Genomic DNA, 23,575 nt, shown 5'->3' with positions numbered 1-23,575 from the left:
TGTTACTGAAGCTTTTCTTTGTAGACCTTTCCCAAACAACTTTGATGAAGAAAGCGGTAAGGTTCTGAAATAAACTGTTATTTTTCCTTTTATTTATTCAATAAACATTTGTTGAGTACTCTGTGGAGGAGACAGAAGAATAAAATAAAAACTCACAATACTTACATATCACAAAATTGCTGCATTTAAACTACCTTGCCTATGAAAAATAAAAGAACATACTCATTCAGTTTCTAGGAACCAGTAACAAAAAAAATGTCCTTAGAAAACTAAAACATTTAAGTGGGGATTATAAACTTTTATTATGCAAAGACCAGTTTGGAACCTAGTTTCCTTTTAACGTTTGGAAACTACAGAATCATCAGGCTAGGCAGTATAGATAAAATGAAATCACTTCAATTTCAGGTGTCATAAATATCACTACATACTGACTACTGTTTAGTTCAGTAGTTGTGGGTTAAAAGACATTTTCCTAGAACATATGTTAATAGAAAATCTTGTGCTCTGTTCTTTGCAATATAGCTGTCTTATTTTAAAAACACCTGAAGAAAAATCACTTTATTTTTTTGTGGTACTAGGGATTGAACCTAGGGTTTTGTGCATGCTAGACAAGCGCTGTATTATTTGAGTCAAGATTTCACCATTACCCATTAATCTAAATTTATCATATGCATATAATAAAAATGGAGAGCAAAATAACCTTCCAAGCTTGTCAGGTGTGATGGCACATGGCTTTAAGTCCAGCACTCAGGAAGCTGAGGCAGGAGAATAGTGAGTTTGAGGCCAGCCTGGGCTACATAGTAAGACCTTGTCTAAAAAACAAATCAACCAAGTCAAACCAAACCAAACCAAACCAAACCAACAAAAAACCTTCCAACATGACCAAAAGGAGCTAAAACTCCATTGTTCTCTCTCTTCACTTTTGTGACCTAACTAAAATTGAACAAAATAAGGGAAGGAAAAAAATCATGATCTCACAGTCCTACAATTTGCACTTTTCAAAAGAGTGATAAAGTGAGGGGATTTTATACAAAGTTAGGGTTCAACTGAGTAACAGATATAAATAACCCCAAAAAGTTTAACAATGTTTAAAATAAAATCTGTCTATCATATAAAGGACAAAGTTAAAAATGTTTAATATAATTTTAGCTTCATCTTCATGAAACAAGTAAGTTGAAACACAAATTCATTATATTTTTCCTGTCAGCATTCTTAGTAACAGTTGACTATCATTCTTTTTAGATAGTATCTTATCATTAAAAGTATATCTTAGATAGAAATAATGTACTTACATTAGCACAGCAATAGACTTCCCAAGACTTTACATTTGAAAGAACTTTTTTTTTGTGGTGCTGATCTAACTCAGGGCCTCCCACATGTTAAACATACTATCTGTGCGCTACACCACCAGTCCTTGAAAGAAATATCTTATGAAGAATTTAAAACATCTAATGTTCGTATTTTCAATTCCACAAATCTGCGATTTAGCTTGCTTTTTCCTTTGTTTGTTGGTTATAGAGTGGAGGTAGGGACTTAAACCAAAATACATTTCCAGAGCAGATTATATATATTGTATTATAAGTCAGTTTCCAAATTTCATATTTGTTTTTACAGCAAAGCCTTCATTTTGTTGACATAAGTGGCCTCCTGAATAGTTTCTATCAAGTCCATTTATAACACATTTAATACAAAGGAATGATAATTTCCCACAAGTTCAGTTGAGGTGGAGGTGGGCATTGTGTACAGCCAATAGTAGCACTGAACCATGGCATGAGATTTAAATTTCTCATCTCTCTGACACTTTCTCTCCATGTCACCTCCCTTAATACTGTAAGATTTCATTCACAATTTTGATTTTAAAGCCGGAAAGTTACAGTCAATCCAAAATAACCCAATAAATGACTAAAGTTATATCAGTAAGCAGCCTTTTAATGAAGGACTGAAAGTTAAATAGAAGGCACAGTAGCACTGTAAAGCTATTCCAGAGCATAATAATCTTTTTTGTGTGTATGTTTGGAACCCAGGATTTCATTTTTGTTGTTAAAAATGTCTGCTGAAAAGTCAGAAAAAGTTATTTGTCATCCTTCCCTTTGGTCTTTCTGTAGACCATCTCTCGAAAACTGGCCAGAATCTTGTTCTCTCTCTTTCGTCTCTCCTCTTGGTTAAAGGATGCAAGGGCTCTCTTCTCATCAGCACTGTAGATCTGGTTTTCTTTTCGCAGTCGCACAGCCTCCATTCGGCGATGCCTGGAGATAATTTTATTTTTAGCTTAAAATTGTCAATAATTATTCTTATAGAATGTCCTCATTAATCATTTGTTAATACAGAATGGTGTATTTTAAAAGCTGACAAGTATTGGGAATATCACAATTAAACTCATTTGTATAATTAATATGTGCTAATAAAAAATAAAAGCTGACAAACGGAAACTTGAAATGGGTTCTTAAAAGATCATTTATTCTATCTGCTGATGTGTGCTTTGATTCTAGTATTCAAATAATGATCTCTGATGCTCTGTCTACATAGTGAATGTTATCACTAATTTCAAATACTAAAAGCACAAATCTAGTTTAGCCGTTTCTAATGAAACAACCAGAAATGGGAAAATTATTACACTTCCTAGGTGATATGTCCATTTTCCTTTGTGTAATCTATAGGACAGAAGAAAGATTTAGCTTGTCATCCATCATGTGGCACTTCTTTATGGTTCTACTCTAACAATACAACCAAAAGAACCAGGTTGAAATCTATAACTGAAGAGTTTTGTGGGTAGGTTTAACTTCCTTAGAGCCCAGTAGCAGCTCAAAGAAACAAGGGATTTAGCATGTCAGATCAGTACAATATAGGGGTAGAGGTAGAGGGAAACTGTGACACAATATTCACAAAGCCAGTTTATTTAGAGGGAAAATTTCACAAAAAGCTGCCTCTTTTGTGTATATGTACCCTACCTTACACGATCAGTTTAAGAAACTTGACCTACCTCTAGAAAAACAGAAAAAAAAAACTGGGTAATGAGGGGAGAATAATTTAAAATTAGTGTGTAGGTAGGGAGAGTGGCAAGACGGGAGAATGAAGGAAATGACCCTGGGCAGTTTATTTGAAACAGAAATGATTCTATAATGAACATCCATGTGTCTCCAAGTACACGGGAAAGATTTTCTCTCAGGTACCCTGGTATGGAGTTGCTGCGTCAATACTAACGTTTAATTTTCCAAGATAATACCAGGCTATTTTTTAAAGTGCACTAATGTATACTTCCACTAGCAGTACTTAAGAGATCCAGTCAATCTACATCTGTTCAAATGCTTAGCATTGTTAGAACTTTTCTCTATCAAATGGGTGTAAAATATATTTCACTAAGTTCTTGATTCTCCATTTCATGATAATGAAAATCTTTTTATGTAAGAATAGGTCATATGTATTTCTTCTGATAAATGCCTGTTTGTGTCATTACATTTTTTTTCTTTTTGGTAGTTTGTAAGTATCCTTTAAATAGTCTCATTACCAGTTGTATGTATTCCAAGATCTTACTCCAGTTTGGAATTTGTATTTTCATTATTTTAACGTGTCTCGATGAATATAAGTTCTTACTTTTAACCTAGGCAAATTTATCATTATTTTATTTAATCAATTTTTAAATTTTTTGGTGGAATGGATTTGAACTCAGGGCTTCATGCTTGCAAAGCAGGTGCTCTACTGCTTGAGCCACGCCTCCAGCTCATTTTGCTATGGCTAACTTGGAGATGGAGTCTCATGAACTATTTGCCTGGGCTGGCCTTGAACCGAGATCCTCCCAATCTCAGCTTCTGAAGTAGCTAGGATTATAGGCGTGAGCCACCAGCGTCTGGCTTATTATTTTATTTTATGTTTAGTGAATCTTTTGTTTTTTTTAGAGAACACTTCTTCATCCCAAGGTCTAAAAGATAGCTGCACTTAAGGTCCTTAGTCTAGCTGCACTGCCTTTTATATATTGTGATTGAGAATCCTATATTGATCTTTCTCCGTACAGATAACCTTTATTCCTGTTCTATTTACTAAATAGTTCCTTCTTTCCCCACTGCTCTGACATGCCATCTCTTTCATACACCAAAATTCCATACATGTATGGCAGTCCTTGGACTCTGTCTTTCATTCCATTGAATAATTTCTTTGTTCCTTATGCTTTCTAAAGTGCTGTAATCTTCCTAAGTTTTCATCTGTGGTAGGGCAATTCTCACTTTCCCATTTTTCTTCAGAAATGATGGCTATCCTTAGTCTTTTAGTCTAACAAATTTTAGAACTAGTTTATTATGTTTTATGCAAAACTACTGCGATTTTGAATAGAATTTTACCAAATCTATAGATCAATTTGGGAAGAACTGATGTTACAATATTGCCTTCTTATTTGTGAACATGGTATCTCTCCACTTACAGGTTTCTTAACAATGTTTTATAGTTTTCCCTATAGAAGTCTTGGGAATCTTTTGTTTAAGATGTATCCCTAAATCCTTCATATTCTCTGATAGTATTATAAATATTGTTTTGTTTTTCTTTAATTACATTTTCTAGTCTGTTGCTGGTATATAGACATGTAATTGATTTTTTTGTATTAACTTTATATAAAACTATTTGTGTAGCCCATCTATATTTATAACTCATCTGAAGATTCTTTGGGACTTTCTATGCAAACAGCCATATCAATCACAAAAAGTGATCGTGTTGTATCCTCCTTTCCAAACCTTGTGCCTCTAATAACTTTTCATTTTATTCTGATCCTCTGAAATGATGCTTCAAATGTTGGTCCTCAGCTTTCCAAGTTTCTGGAGGTACTTCAGCAGTTTTGCAAATATTTGCCTCCAGTGCCATTTCAAAATAGTTAACCACTTTAAGAAGTTTATAAAGTTTTAAAGAATCTAAAATTCAACTTGATCTTAGTACTAATATCCCTATTCCCTTGTTTCTTTCTAGTCTTTTGCTATCTCTTTCCTACTTTTATATTCATTTCCTCAGGCCAACCTGGAATCTCTCATAATCCTTGTCTGCTATTCTTTCTCAGACACCTGAGTCCATTGAGAATTGGAGGCAACCTCAAAAACCAAGAAACACTGTCCTGTGAAAATGCTTTCCTAACTCCTAAAATGCCATATTCCTCATGGGACTATGATAAATAGTTGAACTTAAGTATATCTTCTAGTGGATAAAATATCTGCATCAAAATAAGAACTAGGAAAGTATATGGGAAATAGAGACTCTTTGAAGTTGGAGATATAGTTGAGTTCCATGCATACTTGGAACTTTTGCTAAGTATGTTTATACCAATAAAACCATTATCAAGCCAATATTCATACTATACTTTACATTAGGAAATAGTCACTTAATGAAAATTGATTACCAAAATATAATTCTAGTAGTAAGAAAGAAGGAAAGAAACTAATTATGGAAACTGAGCTCAATGCCAAGAACATACCTGCTACCACTCATTACGTAACCCGAACATTCAAATGATGCAATTTCTTCACTTGTCAAGCCAATTTCACCTCTTCGTGGGATACGTTTTCCAGCTTTTACATATTCAGCCATAGCTGCACCTTCACCAGGTAACAGAGCATGGCCATAGCTACAAAGTAATTTGGAATTCAGAAGAGATCCATTAAAGCACCACAATATAAAAAGCTCATCATCTAAAGAAAGCATAAAACATTTTTTCTCAGACAGCTGTAGGAATAATAGTATTGAGCAGAAGTGTGCTGGGAAGCCTGATGTGAATTACTTTATTTTAATTAGTGAACATTGCAATGTGACCTGTATTAAGTCAGAAATTCATAAATACTTTGAAAGAACAAAAGAACTGATTTAAATGTAGATCCATAGTTTATAATTGTGGGTTAATTTATCCCTGCAGGTATTGCCATTATTGCTTCTGCTTCCATCTCTCCTTCCCTATCTTTTTTTCCCTTAGAAAGCCCAAAGAAGTAATGTATCTCAAATTAACATATTTTTGGACTTATAACCAGTAATGTTTGCTATGCAGCAACAATTACCAAATACCTTTGAGCCAAAGGCACTTTAAAAACTACTATCCCTTCATTCAATTTAGTGAATATTTCTTGCCTACATATTAAACTCTGAGCTTGTAATAGAAAATAATCTCTGTCCTTGTGGAACTGACACATTAATAAGGATGCAACTGTAATACAAGGTAAATATATAATATATTGCATTAAAAGTAGAAAATGCTGTGAGGATTAAGGAGGGGTAGAAGTCACAACTACTTGTGAAGAAAAGTATTGAGAATCATCATGTGCTTCCTCCTTTTTGAACAGAGCTTTGAAGAGCATTTAAGGATTTTAACAGGAAGAGATTAAAGGTAGGGAAGAATACAGGAAGAGATTGGAGGCAGGGATTGGAGGAAGAAATAGCTGAACAAGGCACAAAAGTGGGAGAGTGTGCAATAAACACCGGGAACTTTTAGTAGTCCAACTCAGTTGGAACCTGGTGTATAAATAAGGAAGTAGATGGAGATAAGTTTGGCAAGGTAAGGTAGGGCAATACATTTTGGAAGGTACTTTAGATATTATAAATACACTGCTACTTACTTCAAAGGTTTATCATCTTGAGAGGCAAGTGTTTTTGGAGCTTCTGGACCGATTAAATCTGAGGGTTCTTCAGCCTCTGCATGAAAGATGTTCAGAAACATATTCACATTTTGACTAATCAGTTACTTTGTTTCATCTGTTCTAAGTTAAAGTTTATCAGGAGAACCTACTTGCCCGATCCTTCCAGGGATTCTCCAGAAATTCTTCTTGGGAATCTTTAGAGCTTGAATCACTAGACTCTTTTCTGCTCTTCTTAGACTTCTTTTTCTTGTATTTCTTCCTGTAGGATTTATAATTTGATACAATTCACTACATAGTACCATGTTAAAGGGCATGTTAGTTTTTCAAGGTAATGAAAAGACTGACAAAAATGTTTTTCAATTCCCAGCTTATTCAAATTTGCTAGAGAAGAATTTTAATTAAAAAAACTAACACAAATCATGTTTTACTATTAGAAAAGATCAGTAAAGGAACAATGCAATATAGTTCTCATGTAGAAAGATTTCTATTGAAATAAAACAACTTAAAAACAGCTCTTACCACTTTGAGCATTAATAATAATTTTGAGTGTAATGAATTAAAATATATGAAATATGTTTAAATCCTTGGGTTCATAATACTAATAAAACCTCATTCATTATTGTAAAAAACACATAAAACAGAAAAATCAGGCAATTATCTTGCCTATCCTATACAAACCGTACTTTAGGGTGTTTAAATAGTTAGTTGATGAGGGGAAGTTTTTCTTATAGAATTATCCTGCCTAATTAGTGAAGAAGAAAAGCTCCAATTAAACTATGCCCATTTTGTAATCCCTAATGATATAATTACCATTAATGGCCGCTAATGTGGCACAAAGAGACAACCAGACATTGTTTGCCTCTTGATGGAAGTATACAGCACCATCTATGAAGTACTGTTTCCCAAAACTCAAATCTGATCCTCTAGACCTATCACTTTACAGGAAATACAGAGGTCAGAAGAACATGCTAGTGGACACTATACAATCATTGTAATTTATGGACATTTGGTTCCTGATGTGAATAAACTGTAGAAAAAACTAAGAATTGAGGAATTATAGTTAAATATTTTAGGCATGAGAAAAACATTTTTTAAAGAATGCCTGTCACTTAGACAAAGGTGCCAAATTGCTTATAGATGGGATAATATCTTTGATTAGTCCCCAAAAAACCTGCGGGCTGGTGGTAGAGATTGCCTATGAGTTGATCAAACTGGGAGATGGGTACATCAGAAATTATTACATTATTATACTATGTAATTTTATACACATTTTAACTTTTCCAAAAAATTAAAGAAAAACTGACGATCTGCGTTTCTTCCTCTTTTCTTTTTTCTTAGTTTTCTTTGCTCTCCTTTTTGTATCTTCATCTGAAAATTAAAGCACATTATAATTGAAAAACAATTTTAAATTCTAAAACCCCAGTATTTTTCAGTACACATTCTATTGCTGTCTTGTTTATAGAGAAATTAATTTATTCTAACATTTATTGCAACTTGCCACAAACTGTACTAGGTATGGGGAACATAAAAATTAAAGTCACACTAGGTATTAGATGATATAGGGAATTACTACTAATTTATTCAGTGAGTTAAGAACATTATGATTAAGCAGGTAAATGTCCTTTTAAAAAGAGATGCATATAGAAATATTTAACCTAAAAGAGTGATGACATAATTTACTTTGAACACCTCAGCAAAAAACACACATTTGAAGCAAATATGTCAAAATGCTAACAAAAGTTAAACATGAGTGGTAAGTAGGAAGATCACGAGTTTGAGGCCAGCAGACTACATAGCAAAGAGACCCTGTCTCAAAAAACCACTATTCCCTTTACTTTTCTGAAAAATTTCATAATGAAAAGTAAATCCTATGTCTATATGGCAGAGGAGGGCAATGTTTTCCAGAAGCTCAGCATAATGGAGGAGAGAGACGTGTAAAGAGATTAATACAATTCAGAGTAACAAAGGGAAGCATGGGGTGCTCGGGACATACAGTGGATTCTCAAAACCAGATTGATTTGGGGGAGAGTGATTGAGGAACAGTTGACCAGGAAGAGGTGACTCTTAAGCTAGTTTTTTCAAAATCAGTTTATTACAAAAGTAATGCATGTCCATCACTGCAATGAATAAGCCAAGCTGAATGCACGTAGACACCATCATTGTAGGCAAAGGGCCTCTGTGTACAAGTGACAGAATCAAGAGAAAGCATGGAATACTAAGGGGATACAGAATAGCACAGACTACAGAGCATGGTGCAAGACAGAATGATAGAGAGAGGGATCAGTTAGGGTCTTCACTTTACCTTGAAGGTGATGGAGAGCTATGGAAGGACTTTAAGTAGGGGAAATGTTCAGATTTGAGCTTTTTTTTTTTGTGGTGTGGAGAATCGAACCTAGGGCCTTGCACATTCTAGGGAAGCACCTACCACTAAGCTATATTCCTAGCCCCAGATTTGTGCTTCATTTAAGAGAATTCAGTCTTCTAGCAGTGAAAAAGTGACAATGGGAGCCAGGAAACCCAAGTGTGATCAGAGGAAGAGGTGTCTTTGTGTAATGTGTCAACCACAAAAGAGACACAATTTGGTCAATCATCAGACAGTAGAGGGTACAATAAGGTACCTTTTAAACATGTAATTACAGAAAATTAGGGAAATATAAAAATAAGAATATGATTAGAGAAATAACATAATACCATACTTACTGTTATGTTTCAACACATTTAAGAACAAGTTGGATAAATAATTTTTTGCTTTTGATTTTTTTGGTAACAGCATCTTGCTATAGCACAGGCTTGCCTGGAACTCACTATGCGGCCTAGGGTGATCTCAAACTCTTGATCCTCCTGCCTCAGCTTCCCAAGTGCTTGGATTCTAGGTGTGTGTCACCACACCTGGCTTTAATAAAATTTCAAGGTAGCTTTTTGTGATGTACCACCGCAGATGGAAAGCCTTCCATCAACTGGCAACCAGCCTGAAGGGGGTATTTATAGTGTGACTCTTAAAAATGTAGAGGTGCCTACAGGGCATGAGAACTGCACAAAAGAGCCTTCCACTGGGCAGATACACCCAGTATGGGCTGCTTTGACACCACATGTCTTTCAGCCCAACCTCCAGAGTTGATTGGTGCCATGTGCCTTGTACAACTTTGCACAACTGTTATGGAGTCAGTTGAATCCCAACTGCACTTTGGGTGTGGGACTTACCACCTGCTCTGTGGCCCCAGTTCCTCATGTATAAGATGCTATTATTGTGTAGACTAAGTAGCAAGAGTGAACATAAAGCTCTTAGCAGGGTGCCTGGCACAAAGTCAGTGAGCACCCAGAAACTCTTGGCTATTATTGTTTTAAGAATCTTCCTATAAAATAAGTTTCAAGAAGTAAACCTAGTTTTAAAGCAAGGCTTGCAGGATGATGTTGGTTTCTTACCACTGGAGTCTGTATCAGAATCAGAGTCACTGTCACTCTCTTCAGAATACTTTTTGTGTTTTCTTTTAGATGATTTTTTCTTTCTTCTTTTTTTGGACCTTTCTTTAGAATGACTAGATTTCTTCCTCTTCTTTTTTTCATCTGTAGTAAGTACAAATAAAAAACTGGCTTATAAAGAAGTTTAACTCCTTTATAAAGAAGTATTTCTGAATAACAATTTTATTGTATTTGAAATACTGAAAAAGAATAGATGATTGGCAACTGGAGTAAAAGTAAAGTCTAATATTCAACTATTTATACTTATTTTTTAATCTTCTCAATTAATAAGTTCTGTATTTTAAACATACCTTCTGAACTAGATACTGAAGTAGTGCTTTTCTTTGGCTCTTCATCCTCTACTGGTGTATGTTCATCAGAGCTGAATTTAAAGAAATTTTGTTTGAAGAATTAGAAAAGTGGAGAAATATGGACCACAGAATATTAAAACATGGACTTAGAAATTTTCAGTAATACCATCGATTGTCCAAGAACCATTGAAAACAAGCATGGGACCACTTTTGTGAGAGTGTAATTCAAGGGTCTATCATTTTCATAACAATGAAATAACCTAGTTTTGCAAAATGCTTTAGACTTTACAAAGTGCTATTCAAACAAAGCAGCAGAGAAGCACTTGGCTAGCTAGTGTGAGGATCTGGGTTCAATCTCCACACTGCCAAAAAAATGTATGAAGCAGTACAGGAAATTAATATTTTTAGAAGGAACCACAAGGTAAAAGTAGAGAAACAGGAACCATAAGAAAAGATGAAAAAACTGGTGATAAGAAGGCTGAGGGCAGACAATGATTTTATTCTTTCTTTTTGGTGGCTAGGAATTGAATCCAGGCCTCTGGCATTCTAGGTAAGTGTTCTACCACTGAGCTACATGCTCAGCCTCATGATTTTATTCTAAGAGTATAAAGGATATGTGACAGAACAACTCTTCTGTCTCACCAGAGCAAGAAAAGCCCAACAAACTACAGTGTAAAGAGATTTCATTGTAGAGAATTCTGAAAGTATTATTAAAATTTTGTAATATTTCAGAAGGAGAGTTCTCATATCTTTTTCTTTTGTAGAGCACGCATAGAATAATTTAGCTATTTTCTAGAAAATTATTTTTAGGATTTCTTCCAACTTGAATTCTATTAGTTCAGGTTCTTCAAGTCTTTTCTAATGGTATCTATAAGAATAAGTTTCAGGGAGATTCCAAGATGGCAACTAGAGGGAGGAAGCAGAAAGCGTGCTTCCTAAAATAAAATCTTGGAGAGACGCTGGAGATACACCTTACAGGAAAAACCACCAAGAAGAGGCAAAACTCTGACTCCTCCGCACCCCCAGCCCGCACATAGCATAACCACTCCACGTTAAACAGAGAAACCAGGAGGGCTCCCACGCTGCCAGACACCAGCGCCCAGACCGCTTGGGAAGATGCAGACCACAAGGTGAGCTAAGTGGCACGTGGTAAGCCCACAGACAACCCTGGGCCAGATCAGCATAGCCCCCTAGACAGACTGACCCCCACCCAGGGAAAAAAGAGAAAAAAAGGAAATTGAATAAACAATAACAAAAAAGACACACAGCACAGAGGGCGGGGTTCCCTGAGCACTGAGGGGGGGAGGGGCAATCCCTCATGGAACTGTAAATAAACAAGCTGGCCAGAGAAGGCAGGAGTGGCAGCACCTGCCCAGCAACCTTGGAGCAGGAAAACTTGTAAAAGTGGTGGTGGGAGGAAAGCTCCACAGGACAGGGAGAAGGGTCACTTCCCACGTGATCTGTAAATAAAGACGCTGGCCGGAGAAGGCGGGTGTAGCACCACCTCTGCCAGTGTGCCTGGAAAGGGGAAAGCTTGTAACAGTGGTGGTTCTGCCCAGGAGAACTCTAAGTAAACAAAGCCTGAGGGTCTACGTGACTGTTAAGCTCCCTCCTGAGATCTGCATAAATAAAGCCTCCAGCAACAGCAGGATGACAGCAGCGGTCAGGTGAGCCACAGCCTCAGAAAGACATTCACAATGCTGTCTCCAGACTTTTTTTTCCCTCTTCTTTGATGAGACAACAACTGAACAACACCTGCATGCTGAAAAACTTACTGAAACTGTATTGCATTTGAACTTGGGGCACTTTGTGATGTTTTGTTTTTTTTTCCCCTTTGATGAGACAATGACAGAACTACTTCTGAGACACTATCTCCAGAACTGGAGTCTGAGGGATGAACACCAAAATTATTTTATTTTTTTTTTTCATTTTTCTTTTATTATTCATATGTGCATACAAGGCTTGGTTTATTTCTCCCCCCTGCCCCCACCCCCTCCCTTACCACCCACTCCACCCCCTCCCGCTCCCCCCTTCAATACCCAGCAGAAACTATTTTGCCCTTATCTCTAATTTTGTTGTAGAGAGAGTATAAGCAATAATAGGAAGGAACAAGGGGTTTTGCTGGTTGAGATAAGGATAGCTATACAGGGCATTGACTCACATTGATTTCCTGTGCGTGGGTGTTACCTTCTAGGTTAATTCTTTTTAATCTAACCTTTTCTCTAGTTCCTGGTCCCCTTTTCCTATTGGCCTCAGTTGCTTTAAGGTATCTGCTTTAGTTTCTCTGCATTAAGGGCAACAAATGCTAGCTAGTTTTTTAGGTGTCTTACCTTTCCTCACCCCTCCCTTGTGTGCTCTCGCTTTTATCATGTGCTCATAGTCCAATCCCCTTGTTGTGTTTGCCCTTGATCTAATGTCCACATATGAGGGAGAACATACGATTTTTGGTCTTTTGAGCCAGGCTAACCTCACTCAGAATGATGTTCTCCAATTCCATCCATTTACCAGCGAATGATAACATTTCGTTCTTCTTCATGGCTGCATAAAATTCCATTGTGTATAGATACCACATTTTCTTAATCCATTCGTCAGTGGTGGGGCATCTTGGCTGTTTCCATAACTTGGCTATTGTGAATAGTGCCGCAATAAACATGGATGTGCAGGTGCCTCTGGAGTAACAGTCTTTTGGGTATATCCCCAAGAGTGGTATTGCTGGATCAAATGGTAGATCGATGTCCAGCTTTTTAAGTAGCCTCCAAATTTTTTTCCAGAGTGGTTGTACTAGTCTACATTCCCACCAACAGTGTAAGAGGGTTCCTTTTTCCCCGCATCCTCGCCAACACCTGTTGTTGGTGGTGTTGCTGATGATGGCTATTCTAACAGGGGTGAGGTGGAATCTTAGTGTGGTTTTAATTTGCATTTCCTTTATTGCTAGAGATGGTGAGCATTTTTTCATGTGTTTTCTGGCCATTTGAATTTCTTCTTTTGAGAAAGTTCTGTTTAGTTCACATGCCCATTTCTTTATTGGTTCATTAGTTTTGGGAGAATTTAGTTTTTTAAGTTCCCTGTATATTCTGGTTATCAGTCCTTTGTCTGATGTATAATTGGCAAATATTTTCTCCTACTCTGTGGGTGTTCTCTTCAGTTTAGAGAGAACACCAAAATTATTAAGACTGAAAGTTAATTGCATTTGAACTTGGAGATTTTTTTTTATCCTCGCTCTGTCTAATGCCTGTTTAGCTTACCATTGATTAGTACACTATCTCTTTCTGTTCATATCTTTGACACTGTTTTTTGTTTGTTTTGTTTTTTATTTGTTTATTTGTTTTCCCTTTCTCTTTAGCTTCTTGCTTTCCCTCTCCTCTCACCCTTCCATTCTAAATATCACCATTGTTATTATTACAAGCTAGAAAATACTTAATTTCACACAGTACAGGGACAGTAACAATACAAAGGGAAATGATGGGAAGACAGAAAAAACGGGGAAACCAGTTTCCCCACAGCAAAAAATTACTACAGGAACCAGAGGGAAATGAAGAAAACAGATACTCAGATCCAAACTCCAACAAAACGAAGATAAACTATGACAAAGAATCCAATGAAGCCCACAAGAATAATCTGGAAGAAGAAATCCTCCAAGTAATCAATGAGAATTTTATAGAGATGATACTGGATATGGTCAACCAAAATGTACAGGAGACACTCAAAAATTACAAGACAACAAAAATAAAGAATTTGAGAAAGCACAAGAAGAAATAAAAGAAACCATAAAAGCACTGTATAAACACAAAAGTGAAACAAGGAACACAATTAATAAAGAGATAAATGAACTCAGGACAAAAATAGACAACATTATTAGACTCAGGATATGGAAAACCTCAGAAAAAAGAATGAAACAGAACTGCAAAACAAAACGGAAGGCCAATCCAGCAGAATAGAACAAGCAGAAGACAGAATCTCAGAACTCGAAGATGAAATGGTAACTAAAGGAGAAACTGAAGAAGTATTAGTTAAACAACTTAAGACCTGTGAAAAGAAAATGCAAGAACTCACTGACTCCATCAGAAGACCAAACCTGAGAATCATGGGCATTGAAGAAGGAGAAGAGGTGCAAGCAAAGGGAATGCATAATACATCCAACAACATAATTACAGAAAATTTCCCAAATCTAGAGAAATCTATGCCCATACAGATGCAAGAGGCCTCCAGAACACCAAACAGACCAAACCAAAATAGAACTACCCCACGGCATATTATCATTAAAACAACAAGTACAGAGACTCGAGAAAGAATACTGAAGGCTGTAAGAGAGAAAAAACAAATAACATACTAAGGTAAACCCATTAAAATCACAGCAGACTTCTCAACAGAAACATTAAAAGCAAGAAGAGCTTGGGGTGAGATCTTCCGGGCACTGAATGAAAATAACATCAACCCTAGGATACTCTACCCAGCAAAGCTATCATTCAAAATAGATGGAGCAATAAAACTCTTCCATGATGAGCAGAAACTAAAACAATATGTGACCACAAAGCCACCACTACAAAAGATTCTTCAAGGGACTCTGCACAGAGAAAGTAAAACCCAACATAACCATGAAAGGGCAGGCAGCACCAAACTACAGGGAAAGAAAAAGCAAGAAAGTAGAGAGTAACATAGATTTAGGTACACACAATCAAACTTTCAAACAACTAAGACAACTAAATGACAGGAATCACCACATACCTATCAGTACTAACACTTAATGTTAATGGACTTAATTCCCCCATCAAAAGGCACCGTTTGACAAACTGGATTAAAAAGGAAGAGCCTACAATTTGTTGCTTACAGGAGACCCATCTCACCAACAGAAATAAGCACAGGCTTAGGATGAAAGGCTGGAAGATTTACCAAGCCAGTGGCACCCGAAAACAGGCAGGAGTAGCAATACTTATCTCTGACAAAGTAGACTTCAAACCTACGTTGATCAAATGAGATAAAGAAGGACATTACATACTAATAAAAGGGGAAATAGACCAAAAGGAAATAACAATTATCAACCTATATGTACCCAATGTCAATGTACCCAATTTCATCAAACATACCCTGGAGGACCTAAAAGCATATATTAACTCCAACACAGTGGTCGTGAGAGATTTTAACACCCCATTATCATCAATAGATAGGTCATCCAAACAAAAAATCAATAAAGAAATCCTAGATCTAAAACATACCATAGATCAAATGGACCTAGTTGATGTCTACAGAATATTTCATTCAACTTCTACCCAATATACATTTTTCTCAGCAGCCCACGCTACCTTCTCCAAAATAGATCATATCCTAGGGCACAAAGCAAGCCTCAGCAAATATAAGAAAATAGAAATTATACCATGCATTCTATCTGATCACAATGCAATAAAACTAGAACTCAACAACAAAAATAAAGACAAAAAACATGCAAACAGCTGGAAACTGAATAACTCATTGCTTAATGAACAATGGGTCATTGATGAAATAAAAGAGGAAATTAAAAAGTTCCTGGAAGTCAATGAAAATGAAAACACAACCTACCAAAACCTATGGGACACAGCAAAGCAGTCCTGAGGGGAAAGTTTATAGACATGAGTGCATATATTAAAAAGACTGAAAGTTCCCAAATCAATGACCTAATGATACATCTCAAACTCCTAGAAAAACAAGAACAAGCAAATCCCAAAACAAATAAAAGGAGAGAAATAATAAAAATAAGAGCGTAAGTTAATGAACTAGAAACCAAAAAAACCATACAAAGAATTAATGAAACAAAAAGTTGGTTCTTTGAAAAAATAAACAAAATTGACAGACCCCTGGCAAACCTGACTAAAATGAGGAGAGAAAAAACCCAAATTAGTAGGATCAGGAATGCAAAAGGGGAGATAGCAACAAACACTATGGAAGTCCAGGAAATCATCAGAGACTACTTCGAGAACCTATATTCAAATAAATTTGAAAATCTTAAAGAAACAGATTTCTAGATACATCTGATCATCCAAAACTGAACAAAGAGGATATTAATCACCTGAATAGATCTATAACACAAAATGAAATTGAAGCAGCAATCAAGAGTCTCCCTAAAAAGAAAAGCCCAGGACCTGATGGATTCTCTGCTGAATTCTATGAGACTTTTAAAGAAGAACTGATACCAACCTTCCTTAAACTGTTCCATGAAATAGAAAGGGAAGGAAAACTGCCTAACACATTTTATGAAGCCAGTGTTACACTTATCCCAAAACCAGGCAAAGACTCCTCCAAAAAGGAGAACTATAGGCCAATCTCCTTAATGAACATTGATGCAAAAATCATCAATAAAATAATGGCAAACTGAATTCAACAACACATCAAAAAGATCATTCACCACGACCAAGTAGGCTTCATCCCAGGAATGCAGGGGTGTTCAACATATGAAAATCAATAAACGTAATAAAACCACATTAACAGAAGCAAAGACAAAAACCACTTGATCATCTCAATAGATGCAGAAAAAGCCTTTGATAAGATCTAACACCATTTCAAAATAAAAGCTCTTAAGAAAACTAGGAATAGAAGGAAAGTACCTCAACATAATATATAATATTAGCTATACATGACAAACCTACAGCCAGCATTATACTTAATGGAGAAAAACTGAACCCATTCCTTTTAAAATCAGGAACTAGACAAGGATGCCCACTATCTCCACTCCTATTCAACATAGTACTGGAATTCCTAGCCAGAGCAGTTAGGCAAGAAGAAGGAATAAAAGGAATACAAATAGGTAAAGAAACTGTCAAAATATCCCTATTTGCAGATGATATGATCCTATACCTTAAAGACCCAAAAAACTCTACTCAAAAGCTCCTAGACACCATCAATAGCTATAGCAAGGTAGCAGGAAATAAAATCAACATAGAAAAATCATTTGCATTTCTATACACTAATAATGAACAAACCGAGAAAGAATACATGAAAACAATTCCATTTACAATAGCCTCAAAAAAAATCAGATACCTAGGTGCAAACTTAACAAAGGATGTGAACGACCTCTACAGGGAAAACTATAAACTTCTGAGGAAAGAGACTGAGGAAGACTGTAGAAAGTGGAGAGATCTCCCATGCTCATGGATTGGTAGAATCAACATAGTAAAAATGTCTACACTCCCAAAAGTGATCTACATTTTTAATGCAATTCCCATCAAAATCCCAATGACATTCATTAAAGAGATTGAAAAATCTACCGTTAAATTTATATGGAAACACAAGAGGCCACGAATAGCCAAGGCAATACTCAGTACAAAGAAAAATGCTGGAGGTATTATCATATCTGACTTCAAACTATATTACAAAGCAATAACAATAAAAACAGCATGGTACTGGCACAATAACAGACATGAAGACCAGTGGAACAGAATAGAGGACCCAGATATGAAGCCACACAACTATGAGCAACTTATCTTTGACAAAGGTGCTAAAAATATATGATGGAGAAAAGACAGCCTCTTCAACAAAAACTGCTGGGAAAACTGGTTAGCAGTCTGCAAAAAACTGAAACTAGATCCATGTTTATCACCCTATACTAATATTAACTCAAAATGGATCAAGGATCTTAATATCAGACCACAAACTCTAAAGTTGATACAGGAAAGAGTAGGAAATACTCTGGAATTAATAGGTATAGGCAAGAACTTTCTCAATGGAACCCCAGCAGCCCAGCAACTAAGACAAAGCACAGACAAATGGGATCTTATAAAACTAAAAAGCTTCTGCTCAACAAAAGAAATGGTCTCTAAACTGAAGAGACCACCCACATAGTGGGAGAAAATATTTGCCAGCTACACATCAAACAAAGGACTGATAACCAGAATATATAGGGAACTCAAAAAACTAAATTCTCCCAAAATTAATGAACCAATAAAGAAATGGGCAAGTGAACTTAACAGAACTTTCTCAAAAGAAGAAATTCAAATGGCCAAAACACACATGAAAAAATGCTCACCATCTCTAGCAATAAAGGAAATGCAAATTAAAACCACACTAAGATTCCATCTCACCCCTGTTAGAATAGCCATCATCATCAACACCACTAACAACAGGTTTTGGCGAGGATGCGGGGAAAAAGGAACCCTCTTACACTGCTGGTAGGAATGTAAACTAGTACAACCACTCTGGAAAAGAAATTGGAGACTACTTAAAAAGCTAAACATTGATTTACCGTATGATCCAGCAATACCACTCTTGGGGATATACCCAAAAGAATGTGACACAGGTTACTCCAGAGGCACCTGCACACCCATGTGTATTGCGGCACTATTCACAATAGCCAAGTTATGGAAACAGCCAAGATGCCCCACTACTGACGAATGGATTAAGAAAATGTGGTATCTATACACAACGGAATTTTATGCAGTCATGAAGAAGAACGAAATGATATCATTCGCTGGTAAATGGATGGAATTGGAGAACATCATTCTGAGTGAGGTTAGCCTGGCCCAAAAGACTAAAAATCGTATGTTCGCCCTCATATGTGGACATTAGATCAAGGGCAAACACAAGGGGATTGGACTTTCATCACATGATAAAGTGAGAGCACACAAGTAAGGTATGAGGATAGGTAAGACACCCAAAAAACTAGATAGCATTTGTTGCTCTCAACGCAGAGAAACTAAAGCAGATACTTTAAAGCTACTGAGGCCAATAGGAGAAAGGGACCAGAAACTAGAGAAAAGGTTAGTTTGAGAAGAATTAACCTAGAAGGTAACACACATGTACAGGAAATCAATGTATGTCAACTCCCTGTATAGCTATCCTTATCTCAAGTAGCAAAAAACCCTTGGTCCTTCCTATTATTGCTTATACTCTCTCTTCAACAAAATTAGACATAATGGCAGAATAGTTTCTGCCTGTTAGCAAGGGATAAGGGAGGTGGCGGGGAGAAGTGGGGAGAAATGACCCAAACATTTATGCATATATGAATAAAATATAAATAAAAAAAAAGAAAAAAGAAGAATAAGTTTCAGATAATAATGCTTTATCACCATGGCAGAATTATAGCTTTACCTGTTAAGCACATTGTCTCAACTCAGCTTAGAATAGATACAGAAATACAGAAGAGGAAAGAAGACACTTCTGAAATAGCAGTAAAGAGAAGAGAAATGAGGCATAAAAAATACTAGCTCTTCAGGTAATACTGGATATTGGAAAATAAAACCATACCAGTAGATTCATTAAAAAAAACCTCTTTGTAATGCTAATGTTTGGTGTATAAAAATAATACAAGCATGTTATTTGTTTTAGCTTGAACCTTCCCATGAATAGCAAATTAGCACCTATGAGTTACATTTTAGAAAACAACCAGTGTGCCAAAAATCCACTAGCAACATGTTTAATCCTTAGGTTGTTCCATGTTTTTAAAATATTAAGGGATAGAATAGCATAAAACACAAGAAAGAAAAACATCTGAGATGTATTTATAGTTCTGTACTTGACAAAAATTCTGACAGTAGACTCAGAATTTTAAAAATTTTTTAATTTATTGCTGGGCATCAGTGGCTCACACCTGTAATCCTAGCTGAGGCTGAGATTGGGAGGATCGCAGTCTGAGGCCATCCCAGGCAAATAGTTTGTGAGACCCCAATCTCAAAAAAAAAAAAAACCAGAGTAAAATGGACTGGAGGTGTGGCTCAAATGTGGAATACCTTCTTTGTAAATGAAAAGCCCTGAGTTCAAACCCCAGTCCCACTCCCAAAAATATTTATTAGCATATAATAGGTATACAGGGTTGACTCAGGATTTAAACAAACATTGTATCATATTTTAAAAGGACATTTTAAAACCACTTACTCTGGTTCAGGATTCTTTGGAGAAAGTCCCCATACTTCAGGAGCTCCCAATTCTCCAATCCTCTCTCTCTCACTTAATCTCCTAGAAAATATAAACATTTAAATTATAACTCAATGGATGAATTGTTCCCTAAATGTATCATGAAATTCAACAAAAGTCCAGTTAAATCCTATTTTCATTATATGTCTTATTGTTTTTTGTTTTTCTTTGAGATGAGGTCTTGCTAAGTTGTTCAGGCTGGCTGTGAACTCCTCGCCTCAAGTGATCCTCCTGCCTCAGCTTTTTGAGTAGCTGCGACTGTTATAGGTATGCACCAGAGCAACTGAATTTCCCTATATATTTTATTATTTATTTATTTATTTGTGGTACGGGGATTTGAACTTAGGGCTTCACACTTGCTAGGCAGGTGCCCTGACAGTAGAGCTACTTGAGCCATTCCACCAGCCCACTCTATATATTTGGAAAGTTAATAAAAACTTGGTATAAATGTAAACTTATTGTTTAGGATTTGATATCTGGCTAATACCACTAAATGGTACAAAATGCAGCTCTCCTATTTGTAGGCTAGAAATGATAGCCTGGGAAGCTGTCAAAGGCGTCCTTTGCGCTGAATACGTGGTCTGGTTTCTGACTGCCGGTTTCACTGACTGCAGTATGTGACAGAAGTCATTTATATTTGGAAATAATTTGTTTATGTATGATTATAAAAGTAAAGAGAAGTCTTGATTTGGTCAAAACTTTAGTTTTCTGGAACCTAAGAATTAATGAAAAATAAAGATGAAGCATTAGAAGTAGAAAATAAAGGGGGTTCTGATAATGAAAGGAAGATTTTATTTAACAAAAATTGTGAGGTGTAAGGTTTGGTCTCTCTGTTTTCCTTTTAGTTCCTATTTGAAACAGGCATATGTTCTCTACTCTTTATAGGGCACTGAATTTCTTCTTTTGTTTTACAATGTTTGTGGTTAATTCTGTTTTAATATTTGCTTGTATTCATACTCTAAGGCTCAATCCCTCAAAGTTTTAGCTACTTGTGACTCTATTTTTTAAATCCTTACAAAATAAACATAATTGTAAAGCTATATAGAGCCTGTGTATTAAACAGAACAAATTTCTAAATTTAAAAATGAAAAAAATATAATTGGTTTGTTTCAGTTTTTTATTTCTTTATCCATGTGAAAAGGAAGTGTAACTATGCAAAATCAGACTCAAACCACTTAGCTGCAACAATCTAAAAGGGGACATACTTAAACTTGTACTTGAGCTGGGCACCAGTGGCTCACACCTGTAATCCTAGTTATTTGGGAGGCTGAGATCAAGAAGAGGTCAGCCTGGGCAAGAAGTGTGTGCGACATCCATCTCAATCAACAGTTGGGCACGCACCTGTCATTCTAAGCTATGCAGGAAGCTGAGATCAGGAGGATCATAGTCTCAGGCCAGCACAGGCAAAAAAGTTCACAAGACCCCATCTCAAAGGCAAAAAGCTGGGCATATGGCAAGTGTCTGTCATTCCAGCAATGGTGGGAAGCATAAAATAAAATAAAAAGGACTGTGGTCCAGGCAGGCCTAGGCAAAAAAGTAAGGCTTTATCTTCAAAATAATCACAGCTAAAAGGTCTGGAGGGGTGGTTCAAGCGGTAGAATGCTTGCTAGCAAGTATGAAGCTGAGTCCAAACCCCAGTGCTACCCAAAAACAAGCAAACAAAAAACCAAACTATACTTGGAACTGTAGGGGGAAGAATGCTTGTTAAATGCACTAAGTTCTGTAACCATACCTGTTGCCACTTGGCTTCAATCTATACAGTTAAGAGAGTTTATCTTCTAAATGTACACATAAAATTACACGATTCCCTCTTTCTTTCTTTTTTTTTTTTAAAGTGGGCCTGGGGTTTGAACACAGGGCTTTGCTCTCAGAAAGGAGGCGTTTACCTGCTTGAGCCACACCTCCAGTCTATATGCATACAATTTCATCCAAGCATTTCTGATATCTGTCATCTTTTGGTGGAGTCTGTAAAACTTGAAATCTTCACTCTCATTAGAAGAAAGGCGATCTCATCCTGGCATTATTTTTCATGGCCAAGATTGAGACCATTTAAGACCTTTCTCAAGGTAACCTCATTTACAGCCTAGCATATCACTTTTCCCACATCCACCTAATCGTTTTGTGCGAGGGGAAGATTTTTTCTTTTTTCTCCTTTTCAATTTAAGCCCTTAAGGGGCTTCGACCCTTTCCAATTCCCTGCAAAACATTTCCACGTATATATCACATTATCTCAAACTTGTTTGTTCCTTCATTCAACAAGCAATAGTTGCACACTCCCAAAGTAGTAGGCACGGCTAATTCTGTGATCAATAAAATAGGGTTCCTCCTTTCCATGAGTTCAGTTTAGTGAGGAATAAAAACACGCTCACGAATTATAATGACACAACCAAGTAAATGCTATAGAGCTGAAGCTCTCGGCAATATCCGCTAACAAGCCAGAAGGGGAAAGGAGGTAGCTGGAAAACACTGGATGAAGGGGCTGAGAATGAGTGAAAATGTAAGGGAAGAAAAGGACGACTGAAAGGTCGTGGGTGAATTGAGGAAAGGGATGAAAGGCAGGCAGAAAGCGAAATGTGAATAGTCAGTAACAGAATGAATGATAAATTGGACTCCGAAAACCGGTGGGCTGTAACAAGAGAAAATGCGGCGATCTCACTCACTTCTGCCGCAGGCTTTCCTCCCTCTCCTTGTCCAAGAGGCTAGGCCAAGGTTTGTCGCTCCCATAGGGGCGCGAGTAGCCGCCATAATAGGCGGACGAAGAGGCAGAAGCAAAGGGGGTGCTCCGCAGCGCAGAGGGCCGCTCTCGAGAGCGCGATCGTGAGCGGGAGCGGTAGGATTGGTTTCTGGAGCCTTGGCTGAGGCCACCCAGCTGATGGCTGAGGCCATTCCGGTCACCAGACCGAGAACAAGAGCGCGAGCGAGACCGGCGGCCCCGCGGGGAGCGGGAAGATTTGCTGGGTCTGGGGCTTCTTGATGAACTGCGGCGTTTTCCCCCGGCGCTCGAGGCTTCCCCCTCCGGGCTACGCGAGCGCGACACAGGAGCCATTGCTGTAGCTGCCCCCTAAGTGGCGGGACAAGGGGGCGCTCTAGCCACCCTGGGAGAATCTCGGTTGCCTTGGCTCCCAAACCCGCTGTCGCACAACCTCTCAAATTTGTAGAAAGCTTGGAACACTTCCGGGTACGTTGTCTAATCCCTTCCCCAGACCTAGAGGCTCCAGCCAACGGGAAGGGATGTGTGTATCAGTATAAATAGGCCGGTGAGGAAACCGGGCCCACGTATCTGTCCCGTTCCGGTGAGCTCCCTTAAATCTAAACTGTTTAGATTAGGTCATT

The 23,575-nt window shown here is 37.1% G+C and overlaps 1 protein-coding gene across 2 annotated transcripts; it reads right to left on the bottom strand.

Annotated features, from left to right (window-relative positions):
- Window positions 1-70: 70 nt before the first annotated feature.
- Window positions 71-23,413, bottom strand: Nkap (NFKB activating protein). 2 transcript variants are annotated; one of them, XM_074064331.1, is made up of 9 exons: window positions 22,903-23,413; window positions 20,204-20,284; window positions 10,367-10,437; window positions 10,020-10,160; window positions 7,901-7,964; window positions 6,746-6,855; window positions 6,576-6,651; window positions 5,447-5,596; window positions 71-2,246 (listed from the first exon to the last, which is right to left on the bottom strand). In XM_074064331.1, exons 1-9 carry the CDS (start codon window positions 23,286-23,288, stop codon window positions 2,072-2,074), a joined length of 1,254 nt encoding a protein of 417 aa, XP_073920432.1. In that variant the 5' UTR covers window positions 23,289-23,413; the 3' UTR covers window positions 71-2,071. The 2 variants fall into 2 exon arrangements, with proteins under 2 accessions (XP_073920432.1, XP_073920433.1); XM_074064332.1 differs by having other exon boundaries at window positions 10,023-10,160.
- Window positions 23,414-23,575: the final 162 nt, after the last annotated feature.

This window comes from Castor canadensis, chromosome X (genome assembly GCF_047511655.1).
Source record: "Castor canadensis chromosome X, mCasCan1.hap1v2, whole genome shotgun sequence".
NCBI lineage: Eukaryota > Metazoa > Chordata > Mammalia > Rodentia > Castoridae > Castor > Castor canadensis.
The sequence above is the reverse complement of the archived record's forward strand: the minus strand, read 5'-3'. Positions and strand labels throughout refer to the sequence as shown.